Below are 20,997 nucleotides of genomic sequence, written 5' to 3' on the forward strand. Positions count from 1 at the left end.
TTCGTCTTCGTCGTCCCATCTGTTTGTTTTCTTCTGCACTACACACATTTCCCTTTTAAAGCATTCGAACGTCGTTCGAATCTTGGAGGAAAAAATACGGAAGGAGAAACAACTCTTTTAATTCTATTGAAACACTGCGTGAGGTTCTAGCAGGTGTCTGTATAGAAACTTAATTTGAAATTTTGGCGGTTGTGTGACTAAATTATTCGTGAATAACAATTCGCAACTATGATTGGTTATAAAAACAATTAGATAATTTGATGATAAATTTGATATTATCAAAACAAAAAGCCATATTGAAATCGGTAAAATTTCTTTTGTTTTTATGTTAACATAATTAGCGAGGAAGCACATGCTCGACATTTTTATAAACAAAAAGAAAAAGTTTATATCTCGTTTTAAAACGACGTTCTGTTATAAAGTTATTTCTTTAGTCAGAATAAACATTAGTCCAGCACACATTTTTTCGGCACTCGTCCGGCGCATATCTATCTATATTGTTTTTCATGATCAAAGTGGTATACTCAAGCCTGCAAAAATAGGTTAATATCATGGTTAAACGCTTATTTCCAAACGTATTGTTGAAGTTTTTAACAGCAATGTTTACCGAGTTATATTAGGCACACTTTTCACACAATAATCACGTGCCTTCAGCGTGTTACAGTCAGATTTCAATAGAAAAAGTTAGCCCCTATTAAAGGAGAATATGGAATTTGATCATTTTTTTGCGAAAAAGACTCGGTCGAGCACCTCACGCACTGATTCTTTTGAAATTAAAAACAATAGAAAATTCAATACATTTAAAGCGTACAGAAATGAAGTTGTTTCTCCTTGCGTATTCTTTCCTCCAAGTTCGAATCAAGCTGTCTTTGCATTCAAGCTGAAGCTTGCTGGCATTCAAACAACAGGTGGTGTGCACTGCTTTCTGCATTGAAATATTAGTAGTACCAGGCTATCATGCAGCAAATAATGCGGCGAGTGATAGCGTTATGAAGTATAGTGGTGTGCAAGTGAACTCTGCGCGCCTATTTTATAGTTAACATGTAGTTTTATTAGAGAAGGATTTTTAATTGGGTATGAAGTAGTTTGATCGTGTATTAGTGATGGATAGTTTCAACGCGACGATAGGAAGGTTTTATGAATGGCATAGCGAAGTAGAAGAAAGCGTAACAGAAAACTCCTTAGAAGAAACGAAGGAAGAAATAAGATGTTTACCAAGCATTGACAGGAATCTTATTCATTGCAAGTTGTTTTATTTTTGTTATAGTTCTGCCATGGGTTCTCTTTGGCCGTACGTACCGTTGTATTTTCGTCAGTTGTTCTTAACTCCCCGTCAAGTGGGCGCAATTGTTGCTGCGAGAACTATTATTCAATTTTTATTTGTTCCATTCTGGTGCATGATAGCTGAAAAATATCGTAAGCATAAAGAGCTGCTATTAGTCAGTTTATTTGCGTGGTTGATAAGTACAGTTGGGATATTGTTTATACCAAGAGAAGAACCCAGAGCCTGTTTAACAATGAGGAACTTGACCAAGAAACAAATAGAAAAAGCTGCAGGGAAAGAATGGTTTGATTTTTCACCTTTTAAAGATAGCAACGCTTTTTTAATTAGTCGTGACGAGAGTCGCGAGTACACGCGTGAACATCGCGACTTACGCGACCAAGGCGTGTTTGATGATTATATACCCGGACTAATATTAAACACGTCATCAGATTTTGCTGCTATATACGAAGAGTATGACCCAGAAAAACATTTATCTGATTCGTCTCGCCCATTTATCTTGTTATTATTGGTAACCATATTAGGCGTTAGTTTAGCCTCGCCTGCCCAGACTTTAGCTGATATCTGTACGTTAAAACGTCTGAAAAATCAAGCTCAGTCGTTTGGTCAACAAGTAGTATGGGCAGCGGTCGGCTCAGCATTATTCGCTTTCACAATTGGTGTATCAGTAAACTTTTTACAAAGACGAAATCCATGTACACGTATGACTGAAGTGAATTATTCGCCATGTTTTTATGCTTTTACATTTTTTATGTTATTAGCATTCATTGTTGCTACACAATTCAAATTTCAATCTAACGATGCTATTCAAGTTGATCTGGACGAAACGATCGCAAATTTGTGGGAGTGCGTTAAAACTATAAACGATGTTCACTTAACAAGTCTCCTTGTGGTAACATTTTCGTGCGGATTCGGGAATGGATTTATATCGACTTTTTTGTTTTGGCATTTACAAGAAATGGGCGGCTTGCAAATTCTGCTTGCGTTCGTTTCTCTTATAAACAGTACTGCTGAAGTGTTGTTCTACATGCTATCAGATCGATTACTTGGATACGTTGGACATTTTAGACTAATCTACCTTGGTCTATTTTTCTTTTCAGCTAGATTCTTTTATTATAGTTTTCTGCGCCAACCTTGGCTAGTTTTACCTATCGAAATAACGCACGGAATGACATCTGCAGCCATACGATCTGCAATGATATCATATATACGACAAGAGGGAACCACTGGTCATATCTTGCATGGTATTTTTAATGGTATTCACGGTGGACTTGGGTTTTCAGTAGGCGGGCTTGTCGGCGGTTTTATGGTACACAATTATGGCCATGCGATTACCTTTCTTATATTTGGAGAAATTAGTCTGCTTACTTTGTTTTGTTTCGTTCTGATAAATAACATATGGCCGCACACAAAACATGATATAAAAGATATGTTCGAAATACAGACAACAAAAAATAAACTTGCAGAGCTATATAGCGTTAATATGAACTCCAAACAGGAGCAGACAATGAATCATAACTCCATCTCACATTCTACAAATTCGAACCTTGAAGAGTAATGAGAGGATGTAAGCATATTAATAAAGAACTTGTAACTAAGTACTTTTTCTTTTTTTGCAAATACAAAACACCATACTTGCAAAAACTTACAGAATTGATCTTCGTTGCACTCTATCCACACATATTGTAAAAACTTCAAAACGTGGTGGTAAAATACTAGACTGATTGTTTAATGTTTAAGCATTTATTAGCAAGTGATAACGGATCTATGCCTTGATAAATTTTTGCAAAGAAAAACATTGCTTAAGGTATAAACTGAAAATAAATATCTATCTATTTAATAATGCGCCAGTTCCGTGTTTTTGTGACAGACAAAGTTGATATCGTCATTTTCCTTTGATCTTACCGAAATTTTCTTTGAAGTAACCGAAAAATGCATGTCTAATATGTTAAATTTTCTGACGTTACGGTGCGACGTCAATAACACTACTTTAACGTCAATATCCTATATTAAATTAATGAAGCCGTTACAGTGCACTTAAAATTTTGAGGCCAAATAACTTGGAAACGAGGTGGTGATGTCAATGATTTTTCACCGCGTGGGTAACTAGGGACCACCTGGGACCAATTTGGGTAAGTTTCCCAAACCTGGGCCCTTGAATCCGTTTCGGAATGGACGGGTTGATGACGTCATCACGAAACCTACAAGCCCTAATATCTCTGCAACCGTTTGTCAAAAGTTCATGTTCCTACACATTTTCTTGATCAGCATTTCAAGATCTATAAATGCATCTATGAATGCAACGGGTGTACGAATTTGTGAAGAATTTTTTTTTGGAACATTTGGTAGGGACTTTGCTGACGTCAGCAAAATTTTTATACCCTATATCTCCTTAGACGTTTGTCAAAAACATACGATACTATACATTATTTTGATCAGCGTTTCAACCTCTACACATTACAGGAAACAAATGACAAAATTTCACCAATTTTCTTTTTGTATATGCACTGCTGACGTTAGCAAAAAATCTAAAGCAACCTATATTTTCATTGTTCTTCTGCGTCTTAGTGGATTTTTCCACGGGCTTTATCGACTAGTCTATATAATAATACGCCAGTTCTGTCTGTGACTTTTTGCAAAGTGGATTATATTTTTTACAATTTTCTTTAACAAATTCTATAAAACATCGCCTATAAAATTGTTCTGTAATGTACCAAACTTTAACGTTTAAATAGTATTGACGTCAAAGGAAAGTTAATTAAGATTAGTGAAGCCATTACAGTGCACCTAAAACTTTGAGGCCAAATAACTTGGAAACGAGGTGGTGACGTCAATGATTTTTCACCGCGTGGGTAACTAGGGACCAACTAGGACCAATTTGGGTAATTTTCCCAAACCTGGGTCCCCGAATCCGTTTCGGAATGGACGGGTTGATGACGTCATCGAAAAACCTTCAAATCCTAATATCTCTGCAACCGTTTGTCAAAAATACGCGATCCTATACATTTTCTTGATAAGTGTTTCAAGACCTATACAATGAAGGCAGCAGGTATACAAATTTCTAAAAAAAAAATTTGGGGGGTTTGACTGGCCATTGCTGACATCAGCAAAATGTTAAAACCCTTATCTATATAATAATACGCCAGTTCCGTGTGTCTGTAACAGGCAAAGTGGATATGTTCATTTTCCTTTAATCTTACCGAAATTTTCTTTGAAGTAACCGAAAAATGCATGTCTAATATGCTAAATTTTCTGACGGTACGGCGCGACGTCAATAACACCACTTTAACGTCAATATCCTATATTAAATTAATGAAGCCGTTACAGTGCACTTAAAACTTTTAGGGCAAATAACTTGGAAACGAGGTGGTGACGTCAATGATTTTTCACTGCGTGGGTAACTAGGGACCACCTGGGACCAATTTGGGTAAGTTTCCCAAACCTGGATCCCCGAATCCGTTTCGGAATGGACGGGTTGATGACGTCATCACAAAACCTTCAAATCCCAATATTTCTGCAACCGTTTGTCAAAAGTGCACGTTCCTATACATTTTCTTGATCAGCATTTCAAGATCTATATGATGAATGCAACGGGTGCACGAATTTGTGAAGAAATTTTTTTTGGAACTTTTGATAGGGACTTTGCTGACGTCAGCAAAATTTTAAAGCCCTTAAATCTCCTTAGGCGTTTGTCAAAAACATAGGATACTATACATTTTCTTGATCAGCGTTTCAAGATCTATACGATGAATACAACGGGTGTACGAATTTGTGAAGAAATTTTTTTTGGAACTTTTGATAGGGACTTTGCTGACGTCAGCAAAATTTTAAAGCCCTTAAATCTCCTTAGACGTTTGTCAAAAACATAGGATACTATACATTTTCTTGATCAGCATTTCAAGATCTATACGATGAATACAACGGGTGTACGAATTTGTGAAGAAATTTTTTTTGGAACTTTTGATAGGGACTTTGCTGACGTCAGCAAAATTTTAAAGCCCTTAAATCTCCTTAGACGTTTGTCAAAAACATAGGATACTATACATTTTCTTTATCAGCGTTTCAAGATCTATACGATGAAGGCAACAGGTATAAAAATTTCTAAAAAGAAGTTTTGGGGGTTTGACTGGCCATTGCTGACGTCAGCAAAATTTTAAAACCGTTATATCTCATTAACCGCTCATCAAAAGCAGATGATCATATACATTTTCTTGATCAGCAGTTTAAGCTCTACACAATAGAGGCAACGTGGAAACACAGTTCTACTTTTTTTTTGTAGATGGGTTGCTGACGTCATCAAAATTTTTATTCTGCGTCAGTGGATTTTTCCACGGGCTTTATCGACTAGTCTTATATAATAATACGCTAAGTGTGTCTGTGACAGGCAAAGTGGATGTGTTCATTTTCCTTTCATGTTGCCGAAAAATGCATGTCTAATATGCTAAAAGTTCTGACATTACGGCGCGACGTCAATAACACTACTTTAACGTCAATATCCTATATTAAATTAATGAAACCATTACAGTACACTTAAAATTTCGAGGCCAAATAACTTGGAAACGAGTTGGTGACGTCAATGATTTTTCACCGCGTGGGTAACTAGGGACCACCTAGGACTAATTTGGGTGATTTTTCCAAACCTATGTCCCAGAATTCGTTTCGGAATGCACGGGTTGATGACGTCATCAAACAACCTCCAAACCCTAATATCTCTGCAACCGTTTGTCAAAAGTACATGATCCTATACATTTTCCTGATCAGGGTTTCAAGATCTATACGATGAAGGCAACAGGTATACTAATTTCTAAAAAAAAAATTTGAGGGGTGTAAACGGGTCAGTGCTGACGTCAGCAAATTTTTTAAACGTTTATATCTTATTAATCATTTATCAAAAGCACGTGATTACATACATTTTCTTGATCAGCGCTTTAAACTCCGTACAATAGAGGAAACGTAAAAACAAGGTTCTAATTTTTTTGCAGATGGGTTGCTGACGTCATCACAATTCATATGACGCTTATTTTTCAATTTTATCCTGCCTCAGTGGATTTTTCCACGGGCTTTATCGACTAGTGTCTCATTAACTGCTTATCAAAAAGACTATAAAACAAACTCTATAAATATGTTCTGTAAATTACCAAACTTTGACGTTGAAGCAATATTGACGTCAAAGGAAAGTTATATTAAGATTAGTGAAGCCATTGCATTGCACTTTTATATTTAAGGCTAAATAACTTGGAAACGCGTGTAAATAACTGACGTCATCTCCTGCGTAGGTAACTAGGGACCACCTGGGACCAATTTGGGTAAGTTTTCCAAACCTGGGTCCCTGAATCCGTTTCGGGAATAGACGGGTTGATGACGTCACCAAGAACCTTCAAACCCTAATATCTCTGCAACCGTTTGTCAAAAATACGCGATCCTATACATTTTCTTGATCAGCGTTTCAAGACCTATACAATGGAAGGCAGCAGGTATACAAATTTCTAAAAAAGATTTTTTGGGGTTTGACTGGCCATTGCTGACGTCAGCAAAATTTTAAAACCCTTATAACATTAACCCTTATATCATTAACCGCCTATCAAAAAGACATGATCGTATACATTTTCTTGGTCAACGTTTTAACCTCTGCACAGTACAGGCAACGAATCAACTAAATTTCGCCAAAAATTTTTGTAATTGTACTACTGACGTCAGCAAAAAATCTAAAACAACCTATTTTTCCATTGTCCTTCTGCCTAAGTGGATTTTTCCACGGGCCTTATCGACAAGTCTCTTATAATAATACAGAGACTGTGTCTGTTTGTAACAGGCAAAGTGGATGTGTTCATTTTCCTTTGAGGTTGCCGAAAAATATGTCTAATATGTTAAATTTTCTGACGTTACGGCGCGACGTCAATAACACTACTTTAACGTCAATATCCTATTTTAAATTATGAAGCCATTACGGTGCATATAAAACTTTGAGGACAAATAACTTGGAGACGAGGTAGTGACGTCAATGATTTTTTACTGCGTGGGTAACTAGGTTCACTTAGAACCAATTTGGGTAAGTTTTTCAAACCTGGGTCACAGAATCCGTTTCGGAATGAACGAGTTGCTGACGTTATAAAAAACCTTCAAACCTTAATATCTCTGCAACCGTTTGTCAAAAGTACATGATCCTATACATTTTCTTGATTAGCATTTCGAGATCTATACGATGACGATGAAGGCCACAGGTATACAAATTTCCTAAAAAAATTATCTATGTTTTGGCGGGTCTTTGCTGACGTCAGCAAATTTTCTAAACTCTTATATCTCATCAACCGTTCGTCGAAACTATATCATCCTATACATTATTTTAATGAGCGTTTCAAGCTCTACACATTGGAAGCAACGTGTAAACAAATTTAAAAAAAAAATTGTATATGCAATGGTGACGTCAGCAAAACACCTGAAACAATCTATTTTTCTGTCTTAGTGGATTTTTCCACCGGCCTTATCGACTAATCTCTTATAATAATACGGAGCTTCTGTCTGTGACTTTTGCAAAGTGGATAAAATTTCTTTGATAAAGTCTATAAAACATCGTCTATAAATTTGTTCTGTAAATTACCAAACTTTCACGTTAAAGCAATATTGACGTCAAAGGAAAGTATATTAAGATTAGTGAAGTCATTGCATTGCACTTTTAAATTTAAGGCTAAATAACTTGGAAACGGGTGGAAATAACTGACGTCATCTCCTGCGTGGGTAACTAGGGACTACCTGGGACCAATTTGGGTAAGTTTCCCAAACCTGGGTCCCCGAATCCGTTTCGGAATGGACGGGTTGATGATGTCATCAAAAAACCTTTAAACCTTTATATCTCTGCAACTGTTTGTCAAAAGTACATAATCCTATGCATTATTTTCATCAGCGTTTCAAGATCTATACGATGAAGGCAACAGGTATACACATTTCTGAAAAAAAAAATTTGTGTTCTGAGATGTCTCTACTGACGTCAGCAAAATTTAAATGACGGTTGTTTTTCTCTATTATCCTGCCTAAGTGGATTTTTCCACGGGCTTTATCGACTATCTATACAATAATACGCCAGTTCCGTCTGTCTGTCTGTGACTTTTGCAAAGTGGATTATATTCTTTACAACTTTTTTCGATAAAGTCTCTCAGACATCGCCCATAAAATGGTTCTGTAATTTACCAAACTTTAACGTTAAAATACGTCAAAGGAAAGTATGTTAAATTAATGAAGCCATTACAGTGAAGTTTAAATAAATTTTGAGGCCAAATAGCTTGGAAACGAGGTGGTGACGTCAATGATTTTTCACCGCGTGGGTAACTACAGACCACCTGGGACCAATTTGGGTAAGTTTTCAAAACCTGGGTCTCCAAATCCGTTTCAGAATGGACGGGTTTATGACGTCATCAAAAAACCTTTAAACCACAATATTTTCGTAACCGTTTGTCAAAAGTACAAGAAAATGTATAGGATATACATTTCCTTGATCAGCGTTTCAAGATCTATGCGATGAAGCAAAGCGTATACAAATTTCTAAAAAAACAATTTTATGTTTCGCCGAGCCATTGCTGACGTCAGCAAAATTTTTAAACTCCTTTATCTCCTTAGGCATTCGTCGGAAACATATGATGCTATACATTATTTTGATTAGCGTTCTACACGTTCCATGCAACGGATAAACTAAATTTCGCCAAATCTCTCTTTGTATATGCAATGCTGACGTCAGCAAAACAGCTTAAACAATTTATTTTCTGCCTGAGTGGATTTTTTAACGGACCTTCATCGACTAGTATGCAAATAAAAAAAATCCCACTAATTTGGGCGAGTTGGAAAAGATTTAATTTTTCGATAAAATCATTTAAAAACTAAACCGCACCATATCGGGGTCGAAGTTGATGTTTTACATAGGCCTGGTGTTATAATTGCTGATGAGAGAATGTGAAATATTTCGCGAGAACAAACACTTTCAAATATAGGCGTTCTAGAACGACCTTTTGCGTAGGCTTCCAAAATTCCCCTTACGCGCGCGAAAGTTGTGCTTTAAAACAGCGGAACATCATGGCGTCAACAGACTATTTCTAGGAAACGATTTATGAAGTGGAAATGTCACTGATGATATGCCAGATGACGGATTTGATGGTTTAAACACTTCAAAAAAAAAGTGTGGCAGCTACAGATAAACTTGAAGTCAATAAAAATTATCCTAAAAAATAAAGCGAATGTTTAAACGGAAAGTTGGGTTGGATGGCTGGGCGGTAGTTATCACAGGGTCACCTGGACAGTTAATGGCAGCTGCTAAAAAAACTACCTGAATAAATTTTCGCAAGAATTAAATTTCGCTAATTTTTGGGCTTTTCGCGAAATGCTTAATTGTCACTATCGCCATTCGCAAAAATTTGTTCTCGCGAATTGTAATCATTTCCGCCGTTCGCCAATTTTATTTTTCAAAACTTCGTTTTTAGCAAATTTGGGAAAAATAAGTCATTGTGTTTGCGTAAAATCACCAATTTTTGATCACGCCTTCGCTATGTTTATATATTGTGATAACAAAACAATTTTGCAAATGAAAATTTTTACTGCATGTGTAGGAAAATACACTAATCAAGAAAAATGACATTGGAAGTTACATTGTGTCTGGTTGGAAGGTTGATTGTAGAGTGATGGACAAAATTTATTGAAACTATCCATTCGCGAAATTAAAAAATTGACCAAAGTAAAAAAGGAACAAAGCGTTTAATTGCTATAAGAGAATTAGAAAAGATTGATGCTTTTATAGATGCAAAGTCACCATAGCTGTTGGGGGCCAAACACAGGTTGTCATCGCTTCCATCTGATTTCGTTTTTACTATATGTTTTATAACTGAATAATCATTGTGACTTCTTAATTTACAAAGGCACACTGTTTGAGAGTCATCAAACTAAATCAGCTTAAACTGTCGTAAAAAATCCGACATTGATTAAAAAGTTACGCGTTTGAAGTGTGATTATTTTTTGAAAAGTATAATAAATGTTTCATTCATTCAACTTCAGAAAGTAGAGATAAAAACTTTCATGAGCCCTGGGGCTATTTCTCGGGTCTGCTTGTCAGGATATCATAGAATTAGAAGAGTCCTGTGGGTGAGGGTGGAGCATGCTCTTACTGTGAAATGCTATGGTCACACATACGTTAGACATTTATGAAACTTTTCCCTAACACAAACACGCAGCTCTGACCTTTTATGTAACTCTCAACAAATTTGCTCTCTATCTTAAAAATTTCTCCGAATTTTTTTTAAAAAAACTCTCTAAGCTGAAAAAAACTGTTATAAATAATCAGCATTGCGTCTATTTTTCTGTCAATTGGAAATTATACTCAGCGATTGATTCGCAAACGTTTTTATAAGAGCTTAATATAATAACGAGGAGTGTTACACCCATAAATGTCGCAATCAACCATAAATGTCGCAATCAACCATAAATGTCGCAAACTTAACCATAAATGTCGCTACCATAAATATCGCACAAAAATTGATGATTAACCATAAATGTCGCAATCTATTAACACCTAAAACAACTTTTGAGTGGAAATTCATGGTCAATAGAAGGTATTACCGTATTTTCCGGTATATAACCCGTACATCGTATAAGCCGCAGCACAGCTTTTTTAAGGAGTTATAAACTAGATGCAACCGGATAGCCCGCACCTTCGTATAACCCGCATAAAATTCCAATCCATGTGTTTTACCTACCCGCACCTTTGCATAACCCCCATCGTGTTCAGAAAAAAATTTAGCGTACTTTTACTTACCCTAATCTTTAAACGTGTGCGTGTGTTCTGTTTATTTTTCATGCTGGAGACAATTGGGGGACGTTTAAACTCGTGAACCCCAAACACGAGAACCGAGTGTCTGAACTAGCAACTCTCTCAGTCTTAACTTCCTTGTCTCCGATTGCCGAAATAATAATGAATTAAAATTAATTTGACAAGTCGATCTTCTGCTAATGCCGACAAAACTAAATCAGACAACGCTGTTTTCTTTTTATTTGTAGACATTAGTTTCAGCCAATAAGAACTTTTGTTCCTGCGATTAAACAAACAAACAAACAAACAAAACCATTCTATCAGGTTATAAACCTAAAGTAAAATCTCTGTTTTTTATGTATAGTTAAGTTTTTTTGGCATAAAAATAAACAACATAATAATTATCACGGATTGCCTGTAACAGCGATGTATGGAACGTTCTTTTCTAATGTTTATAGAATTTTGTTATCTTTTTATATCTCAGCAATCACAGTGTGCATAATAAAATGAATGGTGGCAATGGGGAGGAGATAGTTGCGTGTGTCTTATTAATTGTATTTTATATTTATTTTTGATATTTTCAGTGGCCACCTGTTGCTCGAAGGTAGATAAAAAAAGAAAATTATTATCTATACTTTAATTTTAACATTTTTCAATATTTTAACAGGAAATAAAAATTAAGTCCTGAGCACTAGGTTGTGAAATACATGTCAATTAAACCTAAAAATGATACCTGCTATATTGCTCTATTACCAGAAGCAAATCATTTCAATGTGCTCAATGTGATTGCAAAGATATAAATAGATTAGAATTACATTACACAAAAGAAAAATGATCTCCAGAATTGTGTTTCGAGAGAGCTCGTAATATTAGCACTGGCAAGCAATAGAAAGTTAAAGAAATTTTACTGTGTGAAAAAAATTAAATCACGTAGTTGAAGTAAGATATAGGATCGCGCATGCAGTTACATTAATGAACGCATTTTATCCCGTTGGTAGTATTTTCTTGGTTTGTAGTACTTTCACAATAAATGACAGAAAATATAAAACTTATAACATAACCCGCACCACATTATAACCCGCACCAACGGTGGAAGTCGTAAAAATCAACTTATAACCAACCCGCGACATATAAGACATAAGATTCGAAGCAAATTACCTAGATCAAAAAAATTCATTCTTGAACTGGACCGTGGGTAGATCCTTTTTTTTTCATTGCAACATTGATCTCTGCTTACAAAAACAACACAATTTTTAAAATGGACAGTATGTCAACCATAGTCACAGTTTTGTTTTTGTGGTTTTATTTTCTCAGTCTCTGGGGATTACTTTATAAATATATTGTGGGACTTTATCCTACGCCTTTAAAAGCACATGTTTTAAAATATTTTAAGAATTTTATTTGTCAAGAGTAACTGCTCGTATGCCTGCCCGTATGTAGCAATATTTAATACATTGTATTATTGGTTTAATCCAATCATCATTCACGTTCAAACGTGTTTTTTATATTCAATACAATGATATTTTAGCGTTCTAACAATTTTATTTGTTCAATGTAATAATTTTTTTGATGAAAAAGTTGTTGTTTGGGCAGTACAAACAAATATTCTGTTGCTTTCTTCATACCTGAATATATTTGCTCTACTGCAATGTATCGAGCACTGTGACTTAAGAAAAGAAGACTTCGAAAAATAATATATACATATACATATATATAGGGTAGTAAACGAGTAGTTCGCTGTCATCCTATATATATATATATATATATATAGGATGACAGCAATGTCATGTTTAGCAGTTGATACTTCTCTTGCATGGTGTTAGAATCAGTATAGAAATGAATACAGACGACTGGAAAGATATGAAGAGTCTTATTGAAAGCGTTATTGACATTTATCACGCGATAAATTGCTATAACTATTCGACCACGGTAGAAGATTGTGCAAACCCCTCCAACTTAGCTGCAGGAACCATACCTTCTTTCACTCCAGGAAGACCCAAATTTAACATTCCTAAAGAGATCTTAGAGGAACTTAGAAGGATTGGTTTTACATGGGTGAATATCAGTAAAATACTTCAAGTTTCACGTTGGACGATCTCTCGTCGCGTTCAACTGTATGATCTACAGTATATGACCAACTATACAGAGATAACAGATCATAAGTTGGATGAATTAATCAATGATTATATATAGGATAACAACGGGTGGGCCAATTATTTCTGGTTATTTAAGGTCTATAGGCTATCGCATCCAGCGCAGAAAAGTACGAGCAAGTCTCAATCAAGTTGATTTGAAAAACACCGTGCTACGTTGGGGTGCTCTAGTGTCACGTCGATCGTATTTTGTACCTTCGGCAAATTCGTTATAGCATATAGACGGTCACCATTCCCTAATTAGATGGAAGTTTGTTATACATGGTGGAATTGATGGGAAATCTAGAAAAATTATGTTTTTAAAATGTAGCACAAATAACAAGGCAGAAACTGTTTTAAGCGTATTTTTACATGCCGCAGAAAATAAGTCAAAAATACATTAGTTTATGACGCAATAGTTAAAAAAAGAGGAGAAGACAGAGGAAGCTTTATCGCCAGAAAATCAACTCACAATCAGAGGATCGAAAGATTGTGGCGAGATGTTTTTAGATGAGTGGCAGTTTTCTTTTATTTTACGGCATGGAACAAACAAGTCTACTTGATATAGAAGACCCCTTACATTTCTTCAATTAATTGTAAGGATTAGTTAAGGCGGGGGCAAACCAGTCCAACATTTCAGCCAACATGCAATTTCTGTGATGTTGGATGAAATGTTGAGTTTGAGTCACTTCAAAATTTTGAAATTTTCAAAAAAGAAGAAAAAAATCGTGTTGGACGATGTTGGATGAAGTTTGATCACCGTCAAACATCTCATCCAACATTTTCGGCAAGATCAAAGGAATTCTCTATCTGAGTTGCGTGAATTTTCGTGTTAGATTGGTTTGGTGGTACTTTTCATCCAACATATAAAAATCCCGCGAATTTCGAACGTTGATATCAGATGGGATATTTCATTAAGGAGGAAATCGAAACCCCCACATCCATCCGAAACATTTCCCTAAATCCGAATCTGTCTTCGATCTTCAATTCTTTAATGATATTACTAAAATATCCATTTTGTTCCCTCCTCTTTTTCCACTCTCTTGTTTTTCCGCGGGTTAGTTTTTCATTGTCTGAATCGACGAGTTTGTTCAGCAACATAAGCAGCACTGAAGAATTCCTTCCGTCCATATTTTGTTTTTCAGGAATGAATGAACTCTTTATCGTTCGAATGTTTTTAAAAGCAGACCCACAAACTTAAAAATTGCTTCATCCAACATGCATTTTTTTATCCAACATTTCATCCAACATGGGAAAAAAATGTTGGATGAAATGTTGGACTGGTTTGCCCCCGCCTTTAGAAACAAGTTTCTTATTACAGAAATAGACATAGAATGTAGTAGTAAAAGTTTCTTAGTTTTTGAAGATTCCACATGTAGGTTTCTTATAAACATGTTTCTTATTTTAAAAAAAGCGTATTATGGAAACTTTAAGTGCAGCATTTTATACAGGGAATCTTCGGAAATGGGAATTGACACTTATTACAAGAAAGAGTCGATTATTTTAAGTCGGTTAATATCTAATGAAACAAAGCAAATAAAATCCTATAAAATGTTACAAATTGTTTTGTCTTTTAGATCCTTAACTTTATATAATCCCGAGTACGTATTTGCAAAAGATAATTCGTATACGTTAAATAGTTGAGCATCATCTGGTAGTTGTACTTATAACAGCACAAACACAACTATTATAGGTAGGAAATAATATAACTGAGTGTTATAACAATTAACTCATCTTTCCAAATTGTTACAACAACAAAGCTAAAACAAAATACAAAAGTTCAACTAAAAGGACATAACACACTAGATAAATAAATAAATAAATATGAGAAGAAAAAATAAGTACAAGAAAAAACATAAAGTTAAATGACATAGAAATATAAAATAAAACCTATCAATTTGCTATTCACATATTTGCTACAAGTAGCTCACCACATGCACACACACTGCAACAACTGAACAACTAAACAACTATATAAAACAGAAGTCCCTAATGGACAATTAAACAAAGAATTATAAAGCAACACAATAGAACAACACACTGTGACATAACACTACATAGAAACTAATGCCCACATGGACACTGTGTTATGTTGTTAATTATGTTGGTACAAGTGTGTCACTTAGGACACACTTGTACCAACATAATTAACAACATAAAAATAGACTATAAAAGGGTAACACATAAACATATAACAAAAAATAAATAAACTGCCATGGAGGCAGTAACAGTACTGTCAGAGCACCTCTTGGAATTACCAACTGATTCACACAAATATGTGCCTTCGGTGTGTAGTTCAACTTTTCTGTTGATCCTCCCTAGTGTAAAATTCATTTAAATAATCAAGCTGAGTTATATTTTAATGCTAGGGGTCTGGTACTTGGTTGTTTAACAAGTTGATTAATTTTCCACTAAGTTCTTGACCTGCTAAAAATTCACTGTTTACAGCTCACAGACGCTTGATAAGAACAACCTTGGTTACAAATCTTACGTTTATAAAATAGAATATTAAAGCTACTTACTTCAAATTTAATGGTTGGTTTAACTGAGAATCCTAGTATGCGTTCTTCATTACAACCAGTCACAAATTGCAATATATCAGCAAGGCACACAACTCTCCGACAACTACCAACCTCTCTAATGTATTTGAACAACAAGAAGTAGATCTTTTTCCCCCTTGAACGTGCAGTTGACCCTTCTGGTGAGAATACTGGTGACAAAGTTTGTATTAAATATTGAAGGCTCAGCTTAAAAGACGAAGAATCTCCATAAAATGTCTCTATACAGGTAATGCACAAAATATTGTCAATCCAAAAATATCAAGTCCATGTATTACCTCTTTCATACAAATGTTATATAGATGTAGAATTACTTCTGAACAATTCATTAATCTGTTCTTGATTGAAGAGACGGTAACAATACCTCCCTGTAACAGTGAAATACCAGCCATTACACCAACATAATAGTATTCTTCTGCTAGATGCTCCTTGAGACCAAAATCAAAGTACTTCTCCTTCATAGCTCTGTTCATGATTCCTATCCACTCAAGCCTTGGACCACCATTATATTTTGCACATTCACCAATAAAATCAAATTCAAATGTGAAATTAAAGTTATTTACATACTTCAGCTCATCAAAAGAAGATTGTAAAACATTATCTCTGTCAACAGCTATCATGTTAATTTCCCCTTTAACTTGATTTTCCAATGCATTTGTAATGAACAATGCCCTTCCCTAATGAAGGTGTTTTTGAAAAATTTAATTATTTTAAGAGGATCAGAGATCTCTTGTTGCCTAATTTTATCAATCAGCTCTGAGTTAGATGTTAAATCTGTATTCTTCTGTTTGTTATCAATAGTGGTTACAGGGGCTGGTGACACAATGGGAATAGCTGCAGGAGTAGACACTAAAACAGCAGGGGTGACCACTTAATAAGTTGTTGTTGTGTCAGTATATATTGCTGCTTGACGGCCTGGTTGAGGAAGGAATGATTGTCGTATCTGACTGATTGGATGTAGTGCTTACTGTGAATGACTGATACGTGGAACTTATGAGAGAATCGTCATTGTCATCATCATTGTTATTGATTTTCTTTGATTACATAACTGCAATACTGTTTTAGTCTAAAATACAGTGTAACTTGACCCACAATTTTTTCTATGACTGCAAAGTTGAATTCTGTTGCAGCAGAGAGTTCAGGAGTGCTGATTTTTTTTGTCGGACCTTTACAAATTCAAAATCAGTGACAGCTACCAAAGGATACATTTTCAATAATGCCTCCCGTATCCTTTTCCTAATGATAATTTCATTAACAGCAGGACATACCATATTAACACCATCTGCAATAACTGAGTATCTAAAATCTCTCGTAAAATCGCAAAATTAATTGCTTTTTCCACACCACATGTAGTCTTTCTGCACTGCTTAGCCTTCTGAACATGCCCGTTGATGAACTTTGTTGACGAGGGTGCCGATAAGCCGCATACGCCGGAAAAAGTGCGGGTGTTTTCGGGCGAGTTCGGCGTTTTAAAAAAAATTCAAGTATTTGACCGAAAAAACCCGCATAGTCCCGAACAATGCCCGAAAAAATAAAAATTCACCATAAATGACTCTCGAAGAATTATATAAAAAAGTATAAAAATTAAAATGAACTAACTATATGGTAGCTAAGTTCTTAAAAGAACTGTTCTTTATGTTTTTTGATAAGATTTACTTGATAAATAACTTGTATATAGTATATTACCACCTTTCTCTTCAAGCGCGTTCTTCCAACTGTCGTCCGCCATGTTTATGTTACAAGGTGTTGCATTTTGGGAATGTTCCGGGCGAGTTCGGGCGTGTCCGAACACGAAGTGCGGGCGGTTTCGGCGGACAACCGTCAATTTAATTCGAAAAGTCGCCCGAACTCGCCCTTATATATGCGGGCGTTTGCGGCTTATCAGCACCCTCTTCTTTGTTGCAACATCTGTCTAGTTCGATTGACAGTATCATTCACAATTCTTACGGAAAGTAGGTGTACTATAGCTTTATCATTTGTTCCACTCGCCAAAGTGCAACCACAAACATTTACTGGCTTCGTAAATTTGAAGCTTCACGGAGCAGTTGAGCCCTAGAGATGTTATCGTTCATAGTACTTAATTTTTATATAGTCGAACCTAAAAAAATAAATTGTGAGATGTGAGATATGTGTAGCTAGCTAGAGTCATGTGCATATGCAATTTACTTAGTACGATGAAAACAGCAGTATATGCAGAACAGAGTAATATTTAGGTGCAAAACATCACAAAACCCGCCTCCCTCAAAAGCAAAAAAACCCACAGAAGTGAACATGTTTGTTTTCAAGAACCTTCTGGCGCCTAGATTGCCGCGCCAAATACTTCATATTTTCAACTCATCAGTCTATAAAGCGCCAATCTGTGTTTATTGACCGCGCTCGTCCCCAGGAAAATTGATTAAACATAAAAAAAAGTTAAACCAAAAATTTACAGATTGAACATACATTTTCAGGACTACACAAAAATTTCGAGTTTGAACATAATATTAAGCATTAAACGTACAATTATATCATTAAATATGTATTGAATGATTGAACTTAATACGAATTATTGCATTGAATGAATATTAAGGGATTGAATATATTTACATATTATTTATTAAATTAATTACATTACGCAATGCATTGAATAAATCTACATACGGGCAGGCATAGCGGAGTGTTCTCAGTCATAAAGATGCTATTTTAAAATTTTTGTTCTTTTTGTTATATTATTATGCAACCCCCGTAGAAAAACTGCTACCAAAACGTTGACCCCCTTGCACAGATTGAAAAGCACACATGTAGGCTTAAATTTGACTACACTTCAACTTAGTGGTTTAAGGCGTTTTTTTACATAAAAAGAGTGAACAGCGAAAAAAAAGGAAACGGAAAAAAGAAAACACCAAGTACAGCATCGTTATTTCCAGCAAGTTGTAGTGAAATAATGTTGCAACTTTAATCTGCTGCCTCTTAATCACATTATCATCTTTTTTTAACGTGTGAATATAGCTTTCACACAAAAATTTAGGGTGGAGAAATTAGGCAGTGGTTAATCTAAAGTGACAACAGTTAGCTCAACCCTTAGACATTTCTCATATTATTTAACTTATCACTAAAGACAACAAATAGATCAATTTACTTAGAACACACTTGCCATCATGTAATATAAACTAACCTATTATTCTTTATGATAGTGTGTTTGACCAATGATTTAGAAAAACCGCCGTGAGAAAAAATTATTTGTTGTCAGTCATCTATTAAAAAAGCATTGCCGGAATACACGTCTTAGCCAATAAGAAGATAATATCCGTGTGATTTGTTCTCGTATATAAACAAACGGATAAGCCGCACACGCTTTAGTATTAAAAAGTCATTAGGAGAAACAGAAGGAAAAAGAGGAACGAGACGAAAGAAACAAGATTATTACAAGATTTAATAAACATTTGGTCATGGTGCGAGCAGAAAGAGAGACGATAAACAAGGTTTTTTTACAAACTTTATTTCAAAACGATCGTGTATTACTTAAAACTGTGCTTGAGGGTACGACCCGTACAAAGTCATCCTGTCTGAAGCAAATACTAACGTCCAAAGATAATCTAAACGGTTTCACTCCGCTGCAATATGCATGTTTGAAGGGACAGGCTGTCACGGCTTCCATGTTAATTGATACGGGAAGTACTGAAATCAATGATACAGGTAAATATGGCTGGACGTCTTTGCACGCAGCCGTATACAGTGGAGACTTTCGTACTGTACAAGTTTTACTGCAGTCATGCGCAGATTGCTTTGCGAAGGACGAGAATGGGAATTTGCCTATCGATTATGCTCGTGATGCCGAAACACGAAAAGTTCTTAACAAAGCTATGAAACGAAAAAATCTAGAACGTTTTAACGAGTTACAAGACGATCTCGAAAATCAATCGAAAACAAATCGAGCCAATCGAAGAAGTCAATCATGCTTTCCGAATATCTCACTTCAAACGTTGCACGAACTAAAATCATCACTTTCTTCAGAAGAAGAAATAACTTCAAGTGTCCAACAAGAAAAATTGAGAAAAGTTTTAAAGAAATGGAAAACGTATACAGATTTATCGTTGCAGTCTATTTCATAGGAATTTTATACGTAATATATCATATATACAAGCCTTTTTTTCGCTGGCACAAAGTTTAAAGCCAGCCTTTAGAGGATTTATTTTTAAATATTTACGGTATCTCTTGTAGAAAAAAAACACCCTACACGTCCTCTTTTACGCCATGTTGGAAATATATAAGGCCAAATGTTTTTATCATGATAGGTTAACATTAATTTTTTCGGTGCGGTAAAAAAGTATTAGCGATGTTCTGAAACCGGGAGTGTCATTTATATTTGTCCCCTCTCATAAACAAAGTGTTTAAATTTTGACAAGTTAAAAAATTAATTTATTGATATAGATATATATGTACAGAACATATAAGTTTATGAACGGTGTATATATCTGCTATGTATTTTTATATGTATATATGTATGTTTATACTTTGTACATAAAAGAATTTGTTTAAGAAATATCAAGAAACAGTAAATAATTGTTTGCAGTCAGATTAATTTCACTGAGTAAAGTACACAAACAAGATTGTTATGAATTGTGTAAAGTGATTTAGTCCCAACCCTTATTTAAAACTGTTTGCATTGTTGATAAAGGCTTGCGCATGTAGCATTACATATCGCATATTGTTATTATAGCTTTGTGTACTTAGCATTTAATTTTGAAACCATGATTGTTTTAATTGTGCAAGACGATGAAGATAACTGACTTTACACAAACATCAGGTGTAAAAATCCCGTGAAATAAAAATACGATTGATATATATTTGGATTTGACTACGCAAATATTTCTCAATGCGTAACCAAACCACACAAAGGTTGTTTCAGGTTCAAATCCTCACTCCGGCAGACTTCAAATGTAGTATTGTCAGCCCAGTCGAACGCACTATTTTTAATTGGCTTATATGACCGTAAGCAATTTAAAGAAATGCTATAGATTTCTCCAGCGGTTAATGTAACTTTGTCAACATCACAGGCAAAGAATAGCTAGCCGTAAGAATTGGATACTCCAAGGACATGCAAATTTCTGAAACGTGATTCTCCAACCTCTGATGCCGATGAAAAAGTCAGATTATATTTTTAATAATTGAAGGCCAATTAATGCCCAACAGTATCAGCAAGTTAAACCGCTTGTTAAGTATTTTATTCGTATGATGAAAAAAGAAGGGAGTTGAGTCATG

The 20,997-nt window shown here is 35.1% G+C and overlaps 2 protein-coding genes across 2 annotated transcripts; both read left to right on the forward strand.

Annotated features, from left to right (window-relative positions):
- Positions 1-848: 848 nt before the first annotated feature.
- LOC130621521 (major facilitator superfamily domain-containing protein 6-like) lies at positions 849-2,926 on the forward strand. Its single transcript, XM_057436825.1, has one exon. The coding sequence runs from the start codon at positions 1,104-1,106 to the stop codon at positions 2,838-2,840; it is 1,737 nt and encodes a 578-aa protein (XP_057292808.1). The 5' UTR covers positions 849-1,103; the 3' UTR covers positions 2,841-2,926.
- Positions 2,927-19,037: 16,111 nt separating this feature from the next.
- Positions 19,038-20,326, forward strand: LOC130622399 (protein phosphatase 1 regulatory subunit 16A-like). The gene has a single exon (XM_057437856.1). It carries the CDS (start codon positions 19,185-19,187, stop codon positions 19,845-19,847), a length of 663 nt encoding a protein of 220 aa, XP_057293839.1. The 5' UTR covers positions 19,038-19,184; the 3' UTR covers positions 19,848-20,326.
- Positions 20,327-20,997: the final 671 nt, after the last annotated feature.

Source organism: Hydractinia symbiolongicarpus, chromosome 12 (genome assembly GCF_029227915.1).
Source record: "Hydractinia symbiolongicarpus strain clone_291-10 chromosome 12, HSymV2.1, whole genome shotgun sequence".
Lineage (NCBI taxonomy): Eukaryota > Metazoa > Cnidaria > Hydrozoa > Anthoathecata > Hydractiniidae > Hydractinia > Hydractinia symbiolongicarpus.

Coding starts and splice junctions, on each gene's coding strand:
- LOC130621521 (XM_057436825.1), top strand. CDS start 1,104: ATGGATAGTTTCAACGCGACGATAGGAAGGTTTTATGAATGGCATAGC.
- LOC130622399 (XM_057437856.1), top strand. CDS start 19,185: ATGGTGCGAGCAGAAAGAGAGACGATAAACAAGGTTTTTTTACAAACT.